The sequence below is a fragment of the Haliotis asinina genome, chromosome 6 (genome assembly GCF_037392515.1).
Source record: "Haliotis asinina isolate JCU_RB_2024 chromosome 6, JCU_Hal_asi_v2, whole genome shotgun sequence".
In the NCBI taxonomy this organism is placed as follows: domain Eukaryota; kingdom Metazoa; phylum Mollusca; class Gastropoda; order Lepetellida; family Haliotidae; genus Haliotis; species Haliotis asinina.
In genome coordinates, this window is record NC_090285.1 from 13,292,564 (window position 1) to 13,309,496 (window position 16,933).

Consider the following 16,933-nt stretch of genomic DNA (forward strand, 5'->3'; position numbering starts at 1 on the left):
TATTCCAGCTATATGGCGGTGGTCTGTAAATAATCGAGTCTGGAAGAGACAATCCAGTGATGACATGAGCATCGATCTGCGCAATTGGGAACCGATGACGTGTGTCCACCAAGTCAGCGAGGCTGACCACCTGATCCCGTTAGTCGCCTCTTACGACCAGCATAGTTGCCTTTTGTGGCAAGCATGGGTTGCTGAAGGCAAATTCTACCCCGGGACCTTCACGGGTCGGAATATACTATCAGGTGAAATGTGTTTGCAAATAATAGTGATACTTTCATAACCTAAAAAAGAATATGTTAGGGTGTATTTGATGTGTGCGAAAAATGTGAAATATCGCTGATCTGATCTGTTCCGCCATTGAAATACTACACGCCGTTGTTTGAGTGTTTCTAGTTATTACTTGAAAAACATCTTTCACACAACCTTTAATTCAATTGAGGGGAATACACTATTCTTGTGAAATACGTTTGCAAGTAATAGTGATAGTTTCATAACCTATAAAAAATGTTAGGATGTATGTGATGGTTGAAAAATATGACATAGCGCCAATCTGATCTGATCCGCCATGGATGCTTCTGATGCTTGAGAAAGTGGAAAACTGGAAAGGTGTTTACAATGCTTTGTGACAGTCTTACACTTTTTGAGGGCTGTGTGACAGTGTCAGTTAACGTTTTGTTAATGTCAACATATGCAATAAGATATCTGAATTAATTATTAATGTAAACGAAAATGTCACAAATTTTATCAGCAGATTTTTAAAAAAAGACAGCTGATGTTAACACGTGTTCTCGCGATACTTTAACATGCGTTCTGTAAGATGTTTGGGGAGGGAAGGCCGCGGTGTATCATTTATTCTTTCATTTATTCACATACGTACTTCTTTCTTTCATACTTATTCTTTCATTCATTCACATATAATTCTTGCTCTGACTTTTTACGATAATGCATTCATTAGATCATTCCGACGGATACAATAAACAGGCTGAAGTTCTGTTAAACACAGCTGAAGTTGCGCTGGGAACGAGCCAAGTCACTGCGTGCGCTGGAGCATGACGTTAATTAGTACAAATGGTAAAGAAAGCAAGCGAGTGACCTATCCCTGTTGTAGATTATCCCTGGTTCCGATAAATCTCCACTATACCCTGGATGCATCTCGGAATGGTCGGCCCGATAATTGCATTACCTCCTTTTGCTGGCACCGCATTCTCACAGTAGCCAGTCAGCTGTAAGCCGCAGTTACAACCGAGCTTGTCAGTGTCAACAAAAACAGCGATCGCAGCTGCGAAGGTTTATTCCCAGTGCAACTCATATGTGGGGGTAATCATACAGACAAACTGATAGGTCCGATTCTTTAAGAAAATATAGGCATGAACTCCTTCTACGTCTTTCATACGATCTCTGCGTGGTTTGTGTTGCTAAGTTTAGTCGGTTAGATAATTTAAACAGCGAAAGTGAGTTGTGATTAGGTCGCTCAACTTGCCAGCATACACGCCTGATTGGATAAAACGCCAGCCAAGACAGGTGACAAATTTATCGGGCTGAGCCGTAGATGCATCCTGGGTATCGTGGAGACTTATCGGAAGGTACATCCTGAAGATATCCAGGATGGTCTGCCCAGGGAGGTCTCTCAACTGATGACATGGAAAGTTTGAAACAAATTCCAGAGTATATTGACTACAAGCAGGTAAGTCCTTTGATCCATTTTTTCTTAGAAGGAATTCGGTAATACAGGCCTTCTGTTCTTCAGGCAAATGTGCAGGGGCGGTGGAGTAACTTTGAGGTAAAAGTGTTTGCTAATCATACAGAACACTCGGGTTCAGTTACCCAGTCTGTGTGAAGTCCATGTCTGTGTTCCTACCATGATATTGCTGGACTGTTTCGAAAAGTGTCTTTAAACCTAACTCACTCACTCTGTCCACTGGACTACAATTCAGACTCTTTCTGTGAACTTGTCTAGAAGAATACAAACAATGTTGATCACAAAAGCATTATTTTATTCACCCCACTAATCGGTTAATTGCCTCATCAATTACCACACTGTCAGACAATTAACAGGTCGAATTAGATGGTGTCAAGGATTCAATCACCTGAATTTCAAGCTCAGTTACAGCCTTGAGTGATTTATTATACAGATCAACTGCCTCAATCTGGTATGTTATAGTCTGTGGGTCAAGGGTCGAGGCCATATCTGTGGTAACAACCACTCCTGTTTTTTCATTGATATGAAAATATCCCAGATTATCTCCCTTCATTGTGTAATGGTACACAGAGTCTGTCTCATCCACATTGTCAAATGCAAAGGGTGTTGCCACAACTGTTCGAGGTGGGAAGATATCTGACACCATATGCTTATATTTTGGCAGAGGAAATTTAGGTGGGTTGTCGTTGATGTCGTCAACAATAACACTAATGTCTCTGGTAACGTTGAATGGAGGTGTTCCATTGTCTGTGGCACGGACTTTGAAGGTGTAATATTTGGGTCCATGGTCTCGATCTATACGCTCTGAACATGTAATGGATCCATCTGCTTCCACCTTGAAAGGCACTGCAAGAGGAATAGTATCATTAACAGATGTAGAATCATTATCCTGGACAGATGTGAATATGTTTCTGTAACAGATATGGACACTGTTATCAACAGATAAGAATCATGATCTTTGACAGTTGAGAATTTGTGTCATTAACACAATTAACATTAACTATTATCAACAGATAAGAAACACTATCTTTGACAGATGAGAATCACTGTTGAGAATCAACACAGGAACAGCAACATCAACAGATAAGAAACACTATCTTTGACAGATGAGAATCACTGTTGAGAATCAACACAGGAACAGCAACATCAACAGATGAGAAACAGCTTCATTAATGGACAGAAAACACTTCAACAGAAGTGATGTAGTACTATTCATGGAACAGGCAATGTTTTATTAACGGATGAGCAGTGTTCACGAATGGTGTTTCAAAGTAAAAGGACATTGGGTTCTGTAAGTTTTAGACATGTGTCTGACCCACTGAAAATTCACAGGACCCACAGAATAAAATTAAACACACATTTCAGATTTAACATTTCTCATAATTGGCATTGAAATTATTAACATTATATAATGACAAACATTATAAACAGTGAACAAGTGTCACATGCCACAAATAACAACTTCAGATATTCTGATATATTCAGTCAGACACTGAGGAAAGCAGGTTGGGGACTTCTGTCTGACCATTGGCAAATCTGCCGGATTTGTCAGGGGGTCAGACACAATTCACGAACACTGGATGAGTAACAGATCTATCAACACAGAAACCTTTTAACAGAAAAGTAGGAGTATTATTAACATAAGAGAAACATTATTATCAACAGACAAGTAAGCATATTTACAAAGGTAAAATTTGGTTTTTACACTCTACAAATACAATTCAGGTCAGTTCTTAAATATTCCATCCAAAAATACAGGTTACAACTGAAGGGAATTAAACTTGTGTTTACGGTGTGATGAACAAATGCTCTACCTTCAGGCTATTTATCAACATTGCTTACAAAGTAAATAATATACACTTGTTTTAGTGCATGTTTCCGGTATAATCAACTGCTCAAAAGCACTAATGACCAATGAACTTTCCTGGGAATACACACAGTCTAACAGTGGCAGACTTTAAACAAATGAGTTTTCAGTAGAGACTTGAATGATTCAAACTTAGGGGACTTCTTGCTTACAAAGTAAATAATATACACTTGTTTTAGTGCATGTTTCCGGTATAATCAACTGCTCAAAAGCACTTGTGACCAATGAACTTTCCTGGGAATACACACAGTCTAACAGTGGCAGACTTTAAACAAATGAGTTTTCAGTAGAGACTTGAATGATTCAAACTTAGGGGACTTCTTGCTTACAAAGTAAATAATATACACTTGTTTTAGTGCATGTTTCCGGTATAATCAACTGCTCAAAAGCACTTGTGACCAATGAACTTTCCTGGGAATACACACAGTCTAACAGTGGAAGACTTTAAACAAATGAGTTTTCAGTAGAGACTTGAATGATTCAAACTTAGGGGACTTCTTACTTCAAATGGGAGTGAGTTCCATATCTGGGACGCTGAGATTTCGAACCTCTCCCTGTGAAATGATGCACTTTAGATGAAGTATGCAACTGCACAAAAAAACCCACCAAAGAAACTCTTCTCTGTCAGTAATGAATTAATAGAATAGAATAGAGGAAGACTACCCAATAACCTCTATACAATAAATTTCCAAAATCTGATCTTCCATATATTGAGCGATTCTGTGATTATTTTTCGGACAAAATAAGTTGATTATGGGAAGACCTTGACTCATCTCCAGCCAACCCACCAACGTCTTCAAGATATGAAGGCCATGTGCTTTCAAACTTTGAACTCGTTTCGGAGAGTACAGCTCATGATATCGTTTTGCAGTCACCTAACAAAAGCTGTAGTTTAGACTCAATTCCAGCCTTTATCACAAAGCAACATATTGCTGAATTGGCTCCTGTGATAACTGCTATGGTCGACAAGTCTCTCTCTACTGGCTTTGTTCCACAAAAATTCAAGGAGGCAGTTGTTATACCCAGTCTGATTCTGAAGAAGGCTGGACTGGACACAAACAATATGAAGAGTTTCTGTTCTGTGTCGAATCTGCATTTTCTTGGTGCAACAAAAAGTTACTAGAGCAAGTTGTTCTGTGATAATTGTTGGCACATCTTAGTGCTGCAGGGCTTGAGGAGACTCATCAATCCACTTATTGGCTGGTTTCATCCTTTATCACAAAGCAACACATTGCTGGATTGGCTCCTGTGATAATTGCTATGGTCAACAAGTCTCTCTCTACTGGCTTTGTTCCATGAAAATTCAAGGAGGCAGTTGTTATATCCCATCTGAAGAAGGCTGGAGTGGACACAAACTATATGAAGAATTTCCATCCTGTGTCGAATCTGCCTTAGTAGGTACTGCAAAAATTACTAGAAAAAGTTGTTCAGAGACAATTGTTGGCAGTGCTGCAAGCCTTGAGGAAATTCATCAATCTAGGCAGAATCATAGCCCCGAAACGGCTGTACTTAGTGTTGTCAACAACCTACTACTAAACACTGATGAAAGACAAGTCTCTTTGATGGCTCTATTAGATCTAAGCATGTTGTTTGATAAGCTGGACCACTCAATTCTATTAAAACGGATGGAAATAATGTCATCTCTTCCCATCACTGTGAATTTGAGAAATATGCAGACGACACCACAATGTCTAAATGTGGTCCTTCTCATGGTTTTGGTGCTGTCAAACATGGCATGCAGTCATGCATTGACAATGTTTTGGAATGGATATCCAGCTCAGTAATTGAAATTGAACACAGACAAAACAGAACTTTGCAAGTTGGTGCACCTAACTATCTCAAACTCAGGAAAGATGTGTGAGCTGTTGTAGGAGAGAGTGACATTCCCTTCCAACCTTGTGTGAAGTAAATGGTGGTAAACTCAGATCGATCACTAACTCTCCATAACCACGTTAGCAGTGTGTCACATGCCTGCTTTCTCAAGATGCTCCGAATTGCTTCTATTACACCATATCTCACTGATGATGCAGCTGTCAGTCTTGTGAGTTGTTTTATACCAGCAAGGCTGGACTACTGCAATTCAGTTTTCCCTGGTCTCCCTCTTGACAAGCTCATTTGTCTCAAGCAAGTACAGCACAGTGCAGCTCATCTACTGATGAAGAGACAGAAGTAGACAATCGTGTAACTCCAATGCTGCAGGATCTAAATTGGCTGCCTATCACTCATAGATGCAAATACAAGATCACAACACTTGTGTTTCGCCACTGTGATGGTTTACTACCCCCATACCTGCCCTGAGAGCTCTCTTCTTACAAGGCAAACTCTTCACTCTTCCAGTGAGATCCTAAAGTACAACTTAAAGTCAGCAGAACAGCGCTCTTTCAAATACAGTGCACCCTCAGTTTGGAATGCTTCCCAAATGAATTCCCCTTCTCTAAGTTCTCATTCAACACTGGTTTAAAAACATTCTTCTTTAAACAAACTTTCCTTTAATGTGTACTTTTCCATCCAAATTTTGTGAAAGAAATGCACAAAGAATCCTTTCGGGGATCAGAGCTACATAAATGCTATTCATTATTATTATCATTAAAAACTCAACCAGACGCACACATCCTGTTAACATGTGATGAAGTATGCCAAGCAAGTACTGTTATATGTGTTGCTACATGTAGCACCAACAAACACAAAAACAAACAAGTCCTGTTGAACTCTAAAGTGGCATGCACCAACAAACAAACATATCCTGCCCACCTGCGATGCCAGTGTGAAGTAATTCCAGCGTCACAGCACTGCTCCCCTCCTTGTCTTCATCCACAACATTCAAGCGGCCAACAACTGCTCCAATGGGAATCTCCTCCCGCGTTACAAACATTGTCTCCCCTTTGAAATCGGGAGGATGGTCGTTGAAGTCAAAGTAGGGTGCTCTGACAATGACATTGGTCTGAGCTTTGCGCGAGGGGTAGCCAAGGTCTCTAGCCTCCACTGTCACCCTGTACACATCCTTGCGAGGTTTGGAGAAAAAACTTGGCAGCAGTATTAGGTCTCCTGGAATGTATTTTAAACAGTTAAACATTTACTGCCTCTGGCCCCATTCCATAAAGTGATTGTAGCGCTAAAAGCGTTTTCAAGCGTATGGAAATGTTGCTGTTGTCAGAATAAAAACATTGATCATCCATAAAATCTTATGAATGCCACTCAAACAAATCATCTCACTGTATCCCAACTTTGAAGATCGACACTCATGATGTCAAACACTGGATTGTCTATTCCAGTTTTAATTAATTACAGTCTAAAAAGGGTAGAGGATACATGATCTTGTTGGGCTTTGTGCCATCGATGTCCCTGGGGGCGATATTAAACAAAATACAAAAGCATCAAGCACATTCAACATTTTCTTGCATTATTATTTTTCAAGTGTTTACGATTTGATGTATACAGCTAAAAATAAAGTAAGGAACACAACACACATTTCTTACCATGACCCATGACACAATTCCTTGCATGTAAGTGATTTAGCTGTCAAAACTTCCCACCTGTGTTAATATCAAGCTTAAACTTTCCAAGAGGGTTGTCCTGAAGAAGATAGAGGATCTTGTTGTTGGGTTCCGTGGCATCGATGTCCCTGGCAACAACCTTCCCAGCAATGTCGCCAGCATTGACTACAGAGGGTAGAGTGAAGGTGAAGCTTGTCTCAAGAAATTCTGGGTAATTGTCGTTACTATCGGCAACATCTATGCGTAGTGTAGCAGTGGACGACAGCCAGCTGAAGCTGCGATCTCTGGCCACAATCTGGGGAAGAAGTCATCAAGATGCTATAGTAATGGGAAGGTAAGTGAAGGGCTGATTAGATGTTCAAGATTATTGAACTTACACTTATCATGGACCAGTCATATGATCAATAATGCATTTAAGGCTCTAAAGAAATTATCAAAACATACAGTTCTTTAGACTGTTTTTTCACAGGACCTTCACCTTGCCTGCAAGGACCCTTACTAGGGTTGGGTATTGCCAACATTCTCGTATAGCAATATATTGTGCTACGTGATGGCATATTGCAATATGTGATGTATTGCAATATATTGTGAAAGGATAACACATGTTTTGAAATAATGCCACAAGCCACTATCAAGACTCTAATATGATTGTACAAGAGAATGAATAGAAAATATGTCTAAACTGAAGACGTCACTTTCATGTTTGAATGTTAAAAAAAGAGTCTGCAGCAGCGTCCACCATTTTGGTTGTTTCTCCCCACGAGTGACGGTACAATCTTTTTTTTATTTAAATGACTTAAAAGTCTAGCAAATGCAATTAGATAACCAATGAATAATCTCAAAAGTATTAATGAATAGTAATATAAAGGAGACACAAATGTTATTAGTATTTTTGACAACATTACGAAAATTAAAGGTCAGGGTCATGGAAATTATTGATCATATCAGGCGAACCATTTCACGAAAAGCGTACCTCAATATATCATATTGCAAAGTTTGAACTGCCATGTACCGGTTAAATGGTATTATCACCCACCCCTAACCCTTACAACAAATAATTAGGGTCCTCATTATCCCCACATTTGTGAGTCTTGGTAAAACCCTGCCACACTCAACTTACCTTCATTTCATATGCCTCATTGAACTCTCGGTCTATGGAACCAGGTGTTCTCACTGACAGCTGACCTGTGGCTGGGTTGTACAGAAAGAACCTGCTGGCGTAACCCTCCAGTTCTACAACAAAGTCGCGGTGAACGTCTGTCGCATCACGGTCTATCACAGTTATGTTCCTGTCCTGGAAGACAAGAACAAACCAGTTCCCACACCGCTGTTCCAAACAAACAGATCTCAATATAAGTACTTCAGTATGTTCAACCCATCGGTGTACAGTGGAATGGAGCAGAATTAAGAGGAGTGTGGAGCAGAGCGGAAAGGAAATGAGTTGATGGAGAGATATCAAATGGAGTATAGTAAAGAGAAGATGATTGGATTGTAGTGTAGCTTAAAGGTGCGAAGTGCAGCAGTGCTAATTGGAGCAAAGCAGTGAACTTGAATCGAGTTGATGGTGAGAAGTTGCTTGGAGTAGAGTGGAGAAATGAAGTTTTCTTTCCTGGGCCTGAGAGATGGTGATTGTGGATCAAAGAGAAGAGAAGTTGCTTGGAGTGGAGCAAAGGGAAGAGAATTTGATTGGAATTTACAAGAGAGATGCTGATTGGAGGGGGGGCAGAGAGAAGATGATTGGTGAGGAGCAAAGAGGAGTAATCTTGTGAACTGGCAAACAAGGATAAGTTGGACAGATGGAAAGAACATTTTTACATGACTTAGGCACTGAGTGCACAGCAATGAGCAATGAGCAAACTCATTTGGTTTGTGAAAGGTACAGCAGATTGAGTCTAGTGCACATGCAGTGATTGATGATGAAATTGAATCCATGTGTAGCTGCAAATGCCTTGCTCACTGGACTCTTAGAAGGTCACTTCATCCTTTGCACTGCACTTGATTGCAGAAGACCTGGGGCTCCTTTAACTCACAACGGCAAGCACCAGTGGGTAGTACTCTTACATGCTAATACAGGTCAATTGTCAGGTCACTGCTCAACTTATCCTTGCTTGCCATTAGTACGTGATAACTGATACTGGGGACAGTTTTACTCCTGAAGCATTGTGAAGATCACTTGAACCAGGTTTTACTGAACAGTATTTCTCTATAATGACATATCCACAATAGAAAGAATCACTGCAATAAAAATTACATCTTATTTATACTCTATGTAAATGTCCATCAAAGAATGTTTGTTTGTTATTCAACACCTCAGTTTCTGTGATTCTGAACAATACTTCCAGCAATATGACAGTGGCCTGTAGATAACATGGAATGGAGCAGATAAACCAATGATTGATGCTGTGAGCACCATATGATAGTATAACCAAAGCACTAACCAGTTTCACAATCTGGCCTCTTAGCGGTCGCTTGTTGTCCTCGAACACAGCCCCACGGTAATACGATCCTCCTGTCAACATAGGGGCGTTGTCATTGAGGTCAATTATTATGACCTTGACATTGGCTGTGTCTGAGTTTTCTGGGTACACATTGTCCTTGACCTGTACATCGAACACAACACTTGCTGTCACCTCTCTGTCCAGAACCTCATTGGCTGTGATGACACCAGTGTCGGGCCGAATGCTGAACAACCCTGTACACAAGGATAATGCACATTTTAGTTACAGTTACAAACTAAATGAATGTTGTTTCATGCCAGTCTTAAATATCACACTTCTATCAGCCAGTATAAATTAAGTCTCCACAGGTAAACCAGTGATTCATAATGAGGCCAACAATTCACATTGCAAGGTTCTACAGACGCACTCCAAGACATGTCACACATTATGACACACTAATCCTCACCAGTGTTGGGAGTAAGCTAATGGTTAAACCGTTTGTCTGTTGCACCAAAACCCCGGGTCCGATTCTCAACATGGGTACAATGTACAAAGCTTATTTCTAGTGATCCTCAGTATGACATTGCTGGAATATTGCTGAAAGTGATGTAAAGCAGCAATCACTGAGTCTGAGTGAGGATGATATTGTGGAGAAAAGCCTCATTTCTTTGAGCATTGTTTCCTCCCCTTACCACTAACAAGTCTGAATGTGGATGGATGGAGTGTGTTACTATTATATCTTGCAAAATGGCTGGCAGACTGATTCATGTGGGATGGAGTGAGTATCTTGTTTAGCAATAATATTTTAGCAATATTTCAGGAAAACACATCCAAAACAGGATTCACACATTGTACCAATGAAGGGAAATAAACTCAGCTCATCAGTGTTGTGAGCAAATACTGTAATGTCCAAGCAACCCCTCTGCTAGTATGTTGGAAGAAAACCTTAAGATCTTAGACATTTGCCATGATCAAAGGTATGATGCCATGCCAAGGATGAATATCAGTGATAACTGGGAATTCAAATCCATGATAATAAGATCCTCACACTAGTAAGGGTCATAACTTTGGTGCCTTTGGCAACTAGGTCACCTGTGATTTCTACATGAATCAAAAGTCTTTGAAGAATATGATATTTAATTCATTGCTGCGGTCTTCTGAGATCAGACTACTCGACCTTACCACTAGCATCATCAATGGAGTAGGTCAGTTTGTGATGGGGGTCGGCAGGGATGTCAGGGTCTACAGCAGTCACCCTCCCAACAACAGCATCAACAGCATTGTTCTCCGGCAGATGGAACTCATACTTGGGAAGCGACATCCTGGGTGGGTGATTGATGGGGACGTTGACAGTGACAACAGTATCTGCAGACATCTGCGGAACACCATTGTCCTGAGCTCTAATATCCAGATGGTACACATCCATCATTGACTCGTGGTTCGGGGATTCAGTTACAAAGATTTCACCTGAAACGAAATTTGTAGTGAGTGACAAACTTCACATCTATTTGAAGAGTATCTCTATTGATCATACAGTGGATTGTGTTCTCAGCAGGATAAAGCCAACTGATATGTTCTGTATTCGTTGAAGTCATAAACGGATATAGATGCAAAAAAGAGAGGTGATATGAAAATTTTAGGGACTACATTTCACAGCGTAAACACAACAGGATAACACAGAAATCCAGGTGCACAATGTCAAGTGTACTTATGTTTGAAAGGTTAATTGAGGATTTCATGACAACAACATATGATTAACAAAAAAACTACAGGGAACTAGATGATCTAACACAGTCAGCTGAGTGATCAGCAGAAAATTATGTCACCAGACTCATGATGTAACATATTACTACGCACATATTTCTGAGTTATGGACGTTCCAGGAAACTTAGTTTCACGATTTGTGGCATTTGAAATGCCACACCTTGATAAACAGTAAAATGATTAGTCCTATTGTCAACCCCAAAGTGTTGCAGATAGTAGTTTCAAGGATTAAAATTAGTAGTTTGACCATAAAATTAGTAGTCAACTAAATAAACAAAATCATGATTGATTCTGAGAAAAAAATGAATGATATTACGGTCACCTGGTTAAATTATTTCTGCCCGAACTAAATGTCAAATCGCAAAGGTAGTGATATCAGCTTTGCTAGAATTACGTTTGTTACTTGCAATCATTCCAGTTAATTAAGTTTGATGAATGGAAGGTATGTGAAGTCCAAAAGGATGAGAAATTGAGAAGTAGGATTTCTAGTGGAATCTAGTTTCTAGTTTGAAGTTAAAACTACGATAAATTCGTAGAGGTTGTCATCTCTGAATGCAGGATATTAACCCAAAACACACTGGCTTCCTATTCTACATGTAGCACAGATTACTGATCTATTGAGGGCAGTGATGCCTAAATGATGCATGAGTAAGTTACCAGCTTACTCAAATGTTTTAGGTAACTAAGTCCTACAGATCAAGTGACAATAATTGCAGCATCATTGACTATTGAAAGGATAAATGCACAAAACTCTTTTGTTCTGTTCGACACTGTCATTGTTCAAACGACAATAAGTGCATACTTATGCAGGATGACATACTATCATAAAATCACGGAGCAATCAACAGAGCCATTGTCATTTCTATCACAGGCACATGATGCCGTGTACCATGAAGATTTGGGTTAGAGTTAGCCTTCAGTAACCCATGCTTTTGTAAGCAGTAACATACAGGATTGGGTGGTCAGGCTTGCTGACCTGGTTGACACAAATAATTGCATCCCAGTTGATTGATGCTCATGCTGTTGATCATTTGACTGTCATGTCCAGACTTGGTTATTTTAAAGGCCCTGTCACATGGTTTGAATATTGCTGAGAGTGGCATTAAAGAAAAAAGAGACGAATTCAGATGGTGAGGTCATATTCGAACCCAGAATCCCTCAGAGGTCTCTCAATCATACCTGTTCCGGAGTCGATGGTAAACTTGCCATGTCCACCTCCAGTAAGTAGGTAGGTGATTCTGTTGTTCTGAGCAGTGGCGTCCGCATCCCTGGCTCGGACCATGCCCACCTTGCTGCTGCTCATGGCAGAAGGGTTCATGTTGAAGGTAGTGTTGCTGACAAAGACTGGGCGGTTATCATTGATGTCATCCACCATGATAGAGATGTTGGCGGAGGTGCTGGATCCATGCCCTCCTTGATCTGTGGCTGTCAGCTGCAAGAATTTTTGAGATTTCAGAACTACATGAGTGAGTGAATGAAACAGGTGATGAGTGAGTGAGTTTAGTTTTACGCCACACTCAGCAATATTCCAGCTATATGGCAGCGGTCTGTAAATTATCAAGTCTGGCCCAGACAATCCAGTGATCAACACCATGAGCATCGATCTGCGCAATTGGGAACCGATGACATGTGTCAACCGAGTCAGCAAGCCTGAACACCCAATTCCATTAGTCACCTCTTACAACCAGCATAGATGCCTTTTGTTGCAAGCCTGGATTGCTGAAAGCCTAGAGTGAGTGAGTGAGTCAGGGCTGATTAAATACTTGACCTGCCTTACCATGTCTTTTGTTGTTATTAAACAATCACAGTTGATGTCTTGATGAAAGTTCCAAACAGAAGCTGACTCCCGTAAACATGTCCAGGAGTCACTCTCATGACACCAGGGATTCAAGATGACCCCTACATTTACATGACTAGGGCAGACACTGGTATGTGACCCACAATGAAACACTATACAAACGAAAAGGATAACAAGGCCAGACTTTCCCATAACCTGGTTTAAGAGTCAAATAACTTTGTAAAAATTGAAATATGAACTAATGAAATAAATCTAAATATAAGCTCACAAATTTCTTTGCAATACCTTCAGATTGAATGACTTCTGTACTTCAGCATCAATCAAGGATGGGTCTCGAATCTTTATCCTGCCTGTCTCTTCCTCGAACTCGAAGTTGTCTGAGCCATGCCCTGTCAGTGTAACCTTGACATTTCTGTTCTCAAATGTGTCATCTTTGTCTTCAACTGTGATTGGTTGGCTCTATAAGATATTCCCACAATAACAGAGCAGTGAATGTGAAGACATTAATTAAACTGTTTTGTTTTTAACTTTAGTCTGAAAACAAAATTTCAAGAAACACTGGACACATTCCATAGTGATATTGTGAAGAGATGAATATTTTACAAAAGTCAGTTAAGCTGACTTTCAATTTCCGCAAAACATTTTGAACTGAAGTTTTAACAGAAACAATAGAATAACATAAAAGGAGTGCTGCGACATAGTCCGTATCTCTTTTTCCAAAGAACTAAATTCATGTATTTAGTGTTTTTAATGTCCTTCAAGTTTACAAGTCCACAGCAGCAAGACCTGACTAAGAGAAGGACCAAGTGTTCAGAATCTTTGACTGGTCTCATTATGTGCATTCTCTTCCAAGAGGTTACTTGTCATACCTTCCTATGAACCTTTGTTCTAATTCAACCCTTTCATAGTGCGAGTGTTAAGGATTAGTGACTGGTAGCAATCAGATTTAGTTGTGCAGTAAGTGACGGTGATTCAAAAGTGATCATTCGTAAGGAATCGGGAAAATGAGAACCTCTTCATCAGTAGGATGCACAAATGTTTCTTCTAGACAGAACTCATGTAACGTTGGATCAACAGCTTCTCCATCACCCTTGTTGACAATGGTAAAGCTAGCCATTAAATGTCTTGTGTGTCACAGGAGGGATATTTGTGGCCCAGCATGTGCTTGTATTAGTCAAAGCTGGATATGAGTCGACGTAACACGTGATCTGATTAGATACAAAGATGGGAGTTAATTTGTGTTGCAATGTTTTGCCGTTAAGGGATTTTATGAGAACCGGGAAATGTGGCCATGTAAAAACAGAGGTTTATATGAAGGTATGACAAGTAACCTCTGTGGGAAGAGAATGGATAACAATGATGGTTGTGAACAAGGTCGTAGGAATCACATGATTACTTTAACGTTTTAATCATGTACGTATTTACAAATAGTGATACTGATACAAACCAGTTTAACATAAACATCCCCTCTGGAGGTCGACACAGTTTCAGACACAACACCAGAGTAGCCTCCCTTTACAGTAAACTCGGGAGCATGGTCATTGGTGTCGTTGACAGTAATAGTGACGAGTGTGGACATGGTGTAGGCAGGGGCACCGTCATTGATCACCTGCACGTTGAAGCTAACACTGTCAAGCTCTTCACGGTCAACACTTGACTTCAGTTTCAGCTCTCCACTGTACTTGTCCACCATAACGGGCACTGAAATTGTCAGGAGGACAGATTTCACATGGAGTCATGAACTGTTTGTGGACTTATTCTTGTAATCTAGTTCACTTTCAGAGCTCTGTAACAACATATGTTACTGATATATCAATTAGGAGATAAACATCATGTTGGTGTTATTGAGTATTTAAGGCATGGGAATACATTTGTAACCGACGACATGAGACGGACGTTTCAAATGAAACATTCCCATGCTTCAAATACTCAATAACACCCAGAAATTGGCCAACACATGATGTTTATTGACATTGTAAACAAAAAGGTAAACCATAGGGTTTTACTCTCTGCACTCGTTTACATCGAGTAGGGGTACAGCAGTGAAGCGTCATCTGCTGGCCGCTTCAGCTGGTTCCCATGGTAGTATCTGCTCACTTGTGGCATCATTCTGACTTTACATCACAATATGATTTGAATGATGTCACCACTATTCATGACCCAACAAAACAATTGTTTGTGATGTTTCTGCATGTCAATACACAGCAAATAGTCTTGCAATTTCTGGGAATCAAATACCATTTGATCATGTTTTTCAACTCATCAGATTACAGAACACAGTGACTTTTGGTTTACAATGATGCACTGCCCTACCCACATGATATATCAGTTATGTACTGCCCCATTAAATGATATATCAGTTAAGTACTCCCATCCATATGATGTATCAGTGATGTAATTCCCCCATCAACATGATATATCAGTTATGTACTGCCTCATCAAATGATATATCAGTTAAGTACTCCCATCCATATGATGTATCAGTGATGTACTTCCCCCATCAACATGATATATCAGTGATGTACTGCTCCACCCACCTGATATCAGTGATGTACTGCTCCACCCACCAGATATATCAATGTTGTACTGCTCCACCCACATGATATATCAGTGATGTACTGCCCCACCAACCTGATATAACAGTAATGTACTGCCCCACCAACAGGTCTTGACACACCTACCTGATGTATCTGTGATGAGATATTCCAGGGTCTCTTCAGGACTGACCCCCATGTCAGGGTCCACAGCTTTAACCTTCCCCACCATGGTACCTGCAGGTAAGTTTTCCATCATCGTTAGTGACATCACTTTATCCACAGTTGGCGCCTTATTCATGGGGACATGAATCTTGACTGTGGTGTCAGCTGACTGCCGGGGAAAGCCATTATCTACAGCTTGAACATGCAGGCTGAAGACATCGTGGTAGGGCTCTCTCTTGAGCGTGTCAGAAACATAGAGTGCACCTGTAAGGAACATCCATAAGGCTATGGTGCGTCACTTCTGCTTGTGCGTGTAACAAGTTTTTACAGCTATTTAAAAACAATAATGTTGACTTGACCAAGTCCCGATCATCCATTTGTCCACAGTTACAACAAGTTTCTGTAAGATTGAGTGTAACACATACTAAACTTTCCAAGCTGTATTTCTGACAGAAAAACATAAAAATGTGTTCCTACTTTGTCACTTTTTGTTCTATCAAAAATTTGTTAAAAAGTCCTACCATCCTGATCATTTTTTAAAAAATGTGCCTGAGAAACTTTAAATTTTTTAAGCAGCCTAAAAGAACTGAATCAACAATCCATTGCTTTTCCTTCTACAAAAAAAAAACGTGGGAATCATAAAAAATATAATAATTTTATATTTGTTTCTTATCAAATGAAACTGATAAAAAATTCGGGCTCATATCGAAAGTATGAAATCTGGCAAGTATAATGGTCTAGGTACATGGTAGGTTAGAGGACAACAAACAGCTTGACATAATAGTGACATGAACTGTTGGAAACGAGTCCTGGAAAGGATTTACAGTGGGGAGTTGCATCCCTTCACTGAGGTAGGGTAGCCTGCTTGTGAGCTAAAATTAAAGAATTTCCTCATGTCTGAATCCATATCAATCAGTACCTTATCCCTGCATGTTGATTTCACCAAACTAAACAGATATAACAGCAGCAGTGGTCAAGCTATTGACACCACACTCCATCGGTCCATGGAAGCGGATCTACAAGTAACCATATATAACCATAGACAAGCTGAATTTCTGCTTTTCTAATGTCATATATGGTACATCAAAGTCTTTGATGGTTATTAACATCACACACGTCTATGTGGTGTGTCAGAAATGTTTCCAAAGTGTTCAAACGATGTTTTGGTCTCTTA

The 16,933-nt window shown here is 40.0% G+C and overlaps 1 protein-coding gene across 1 annotated transcript in view; it reads right to left on the reverse strand.

Moving 5' to 3' along the window:
* Positions 1 to 1,977: 1,977 nt before the first annotated feature.
* The window catches only part of LOC137287691 (cadherin-related tumor suppressor-like), a 51,604-nt gene continuing 36,648 nt past the window's right edge, over positions 1,978 to 16,933 (reverse strand). Inside the window, exons 34-43 of the mRNA XM_067820081.1 lie at positions 15,742 to 16,023; positions 14,508 to 14,761; positions 13,346 to 13,519; positions 12,442 to 12,694; positions 10,681 to 10,965; positions 9,499 to 9,752; positions 8,181 to 8,354; positions 7,100 to 7,355; positions 6,318 to 6,611; positions 1,978 to 2,545 (exon numbers count right to left, since the gene is read on the reverse strand). Of these exons, the coding sequence (XP_067676182.1) occupies positions 2,049 to 2,545; positions 6,318 to 6,611; positions 7,100 to 7,355; positions 8,181 to 8,354; positions 9,499 to 9,752; positions 10,681 to 10,965; positions 12,442 to 12,694; positions 13,346 to 13,519; positions 14,508 to 14,761; positions 15,742 to 16,023 (2,723 nt within the window). The 3' untranslated portion in view covers positions 1,978 to 2,048. The remainder of the gene's footprint in view (positions 2,546 to 6,317; positions 6,612 to 7,099; positions 7,356 to 8,180; positions 8,355 to 9,498; positions 9,753 to 10,680; positions 10,966 to 12,441; positions 12,695 to 13,345; positions 13,520 to 14,507; positions 14,762 to 15,741; positions 16,024 to 16,933) is intronic.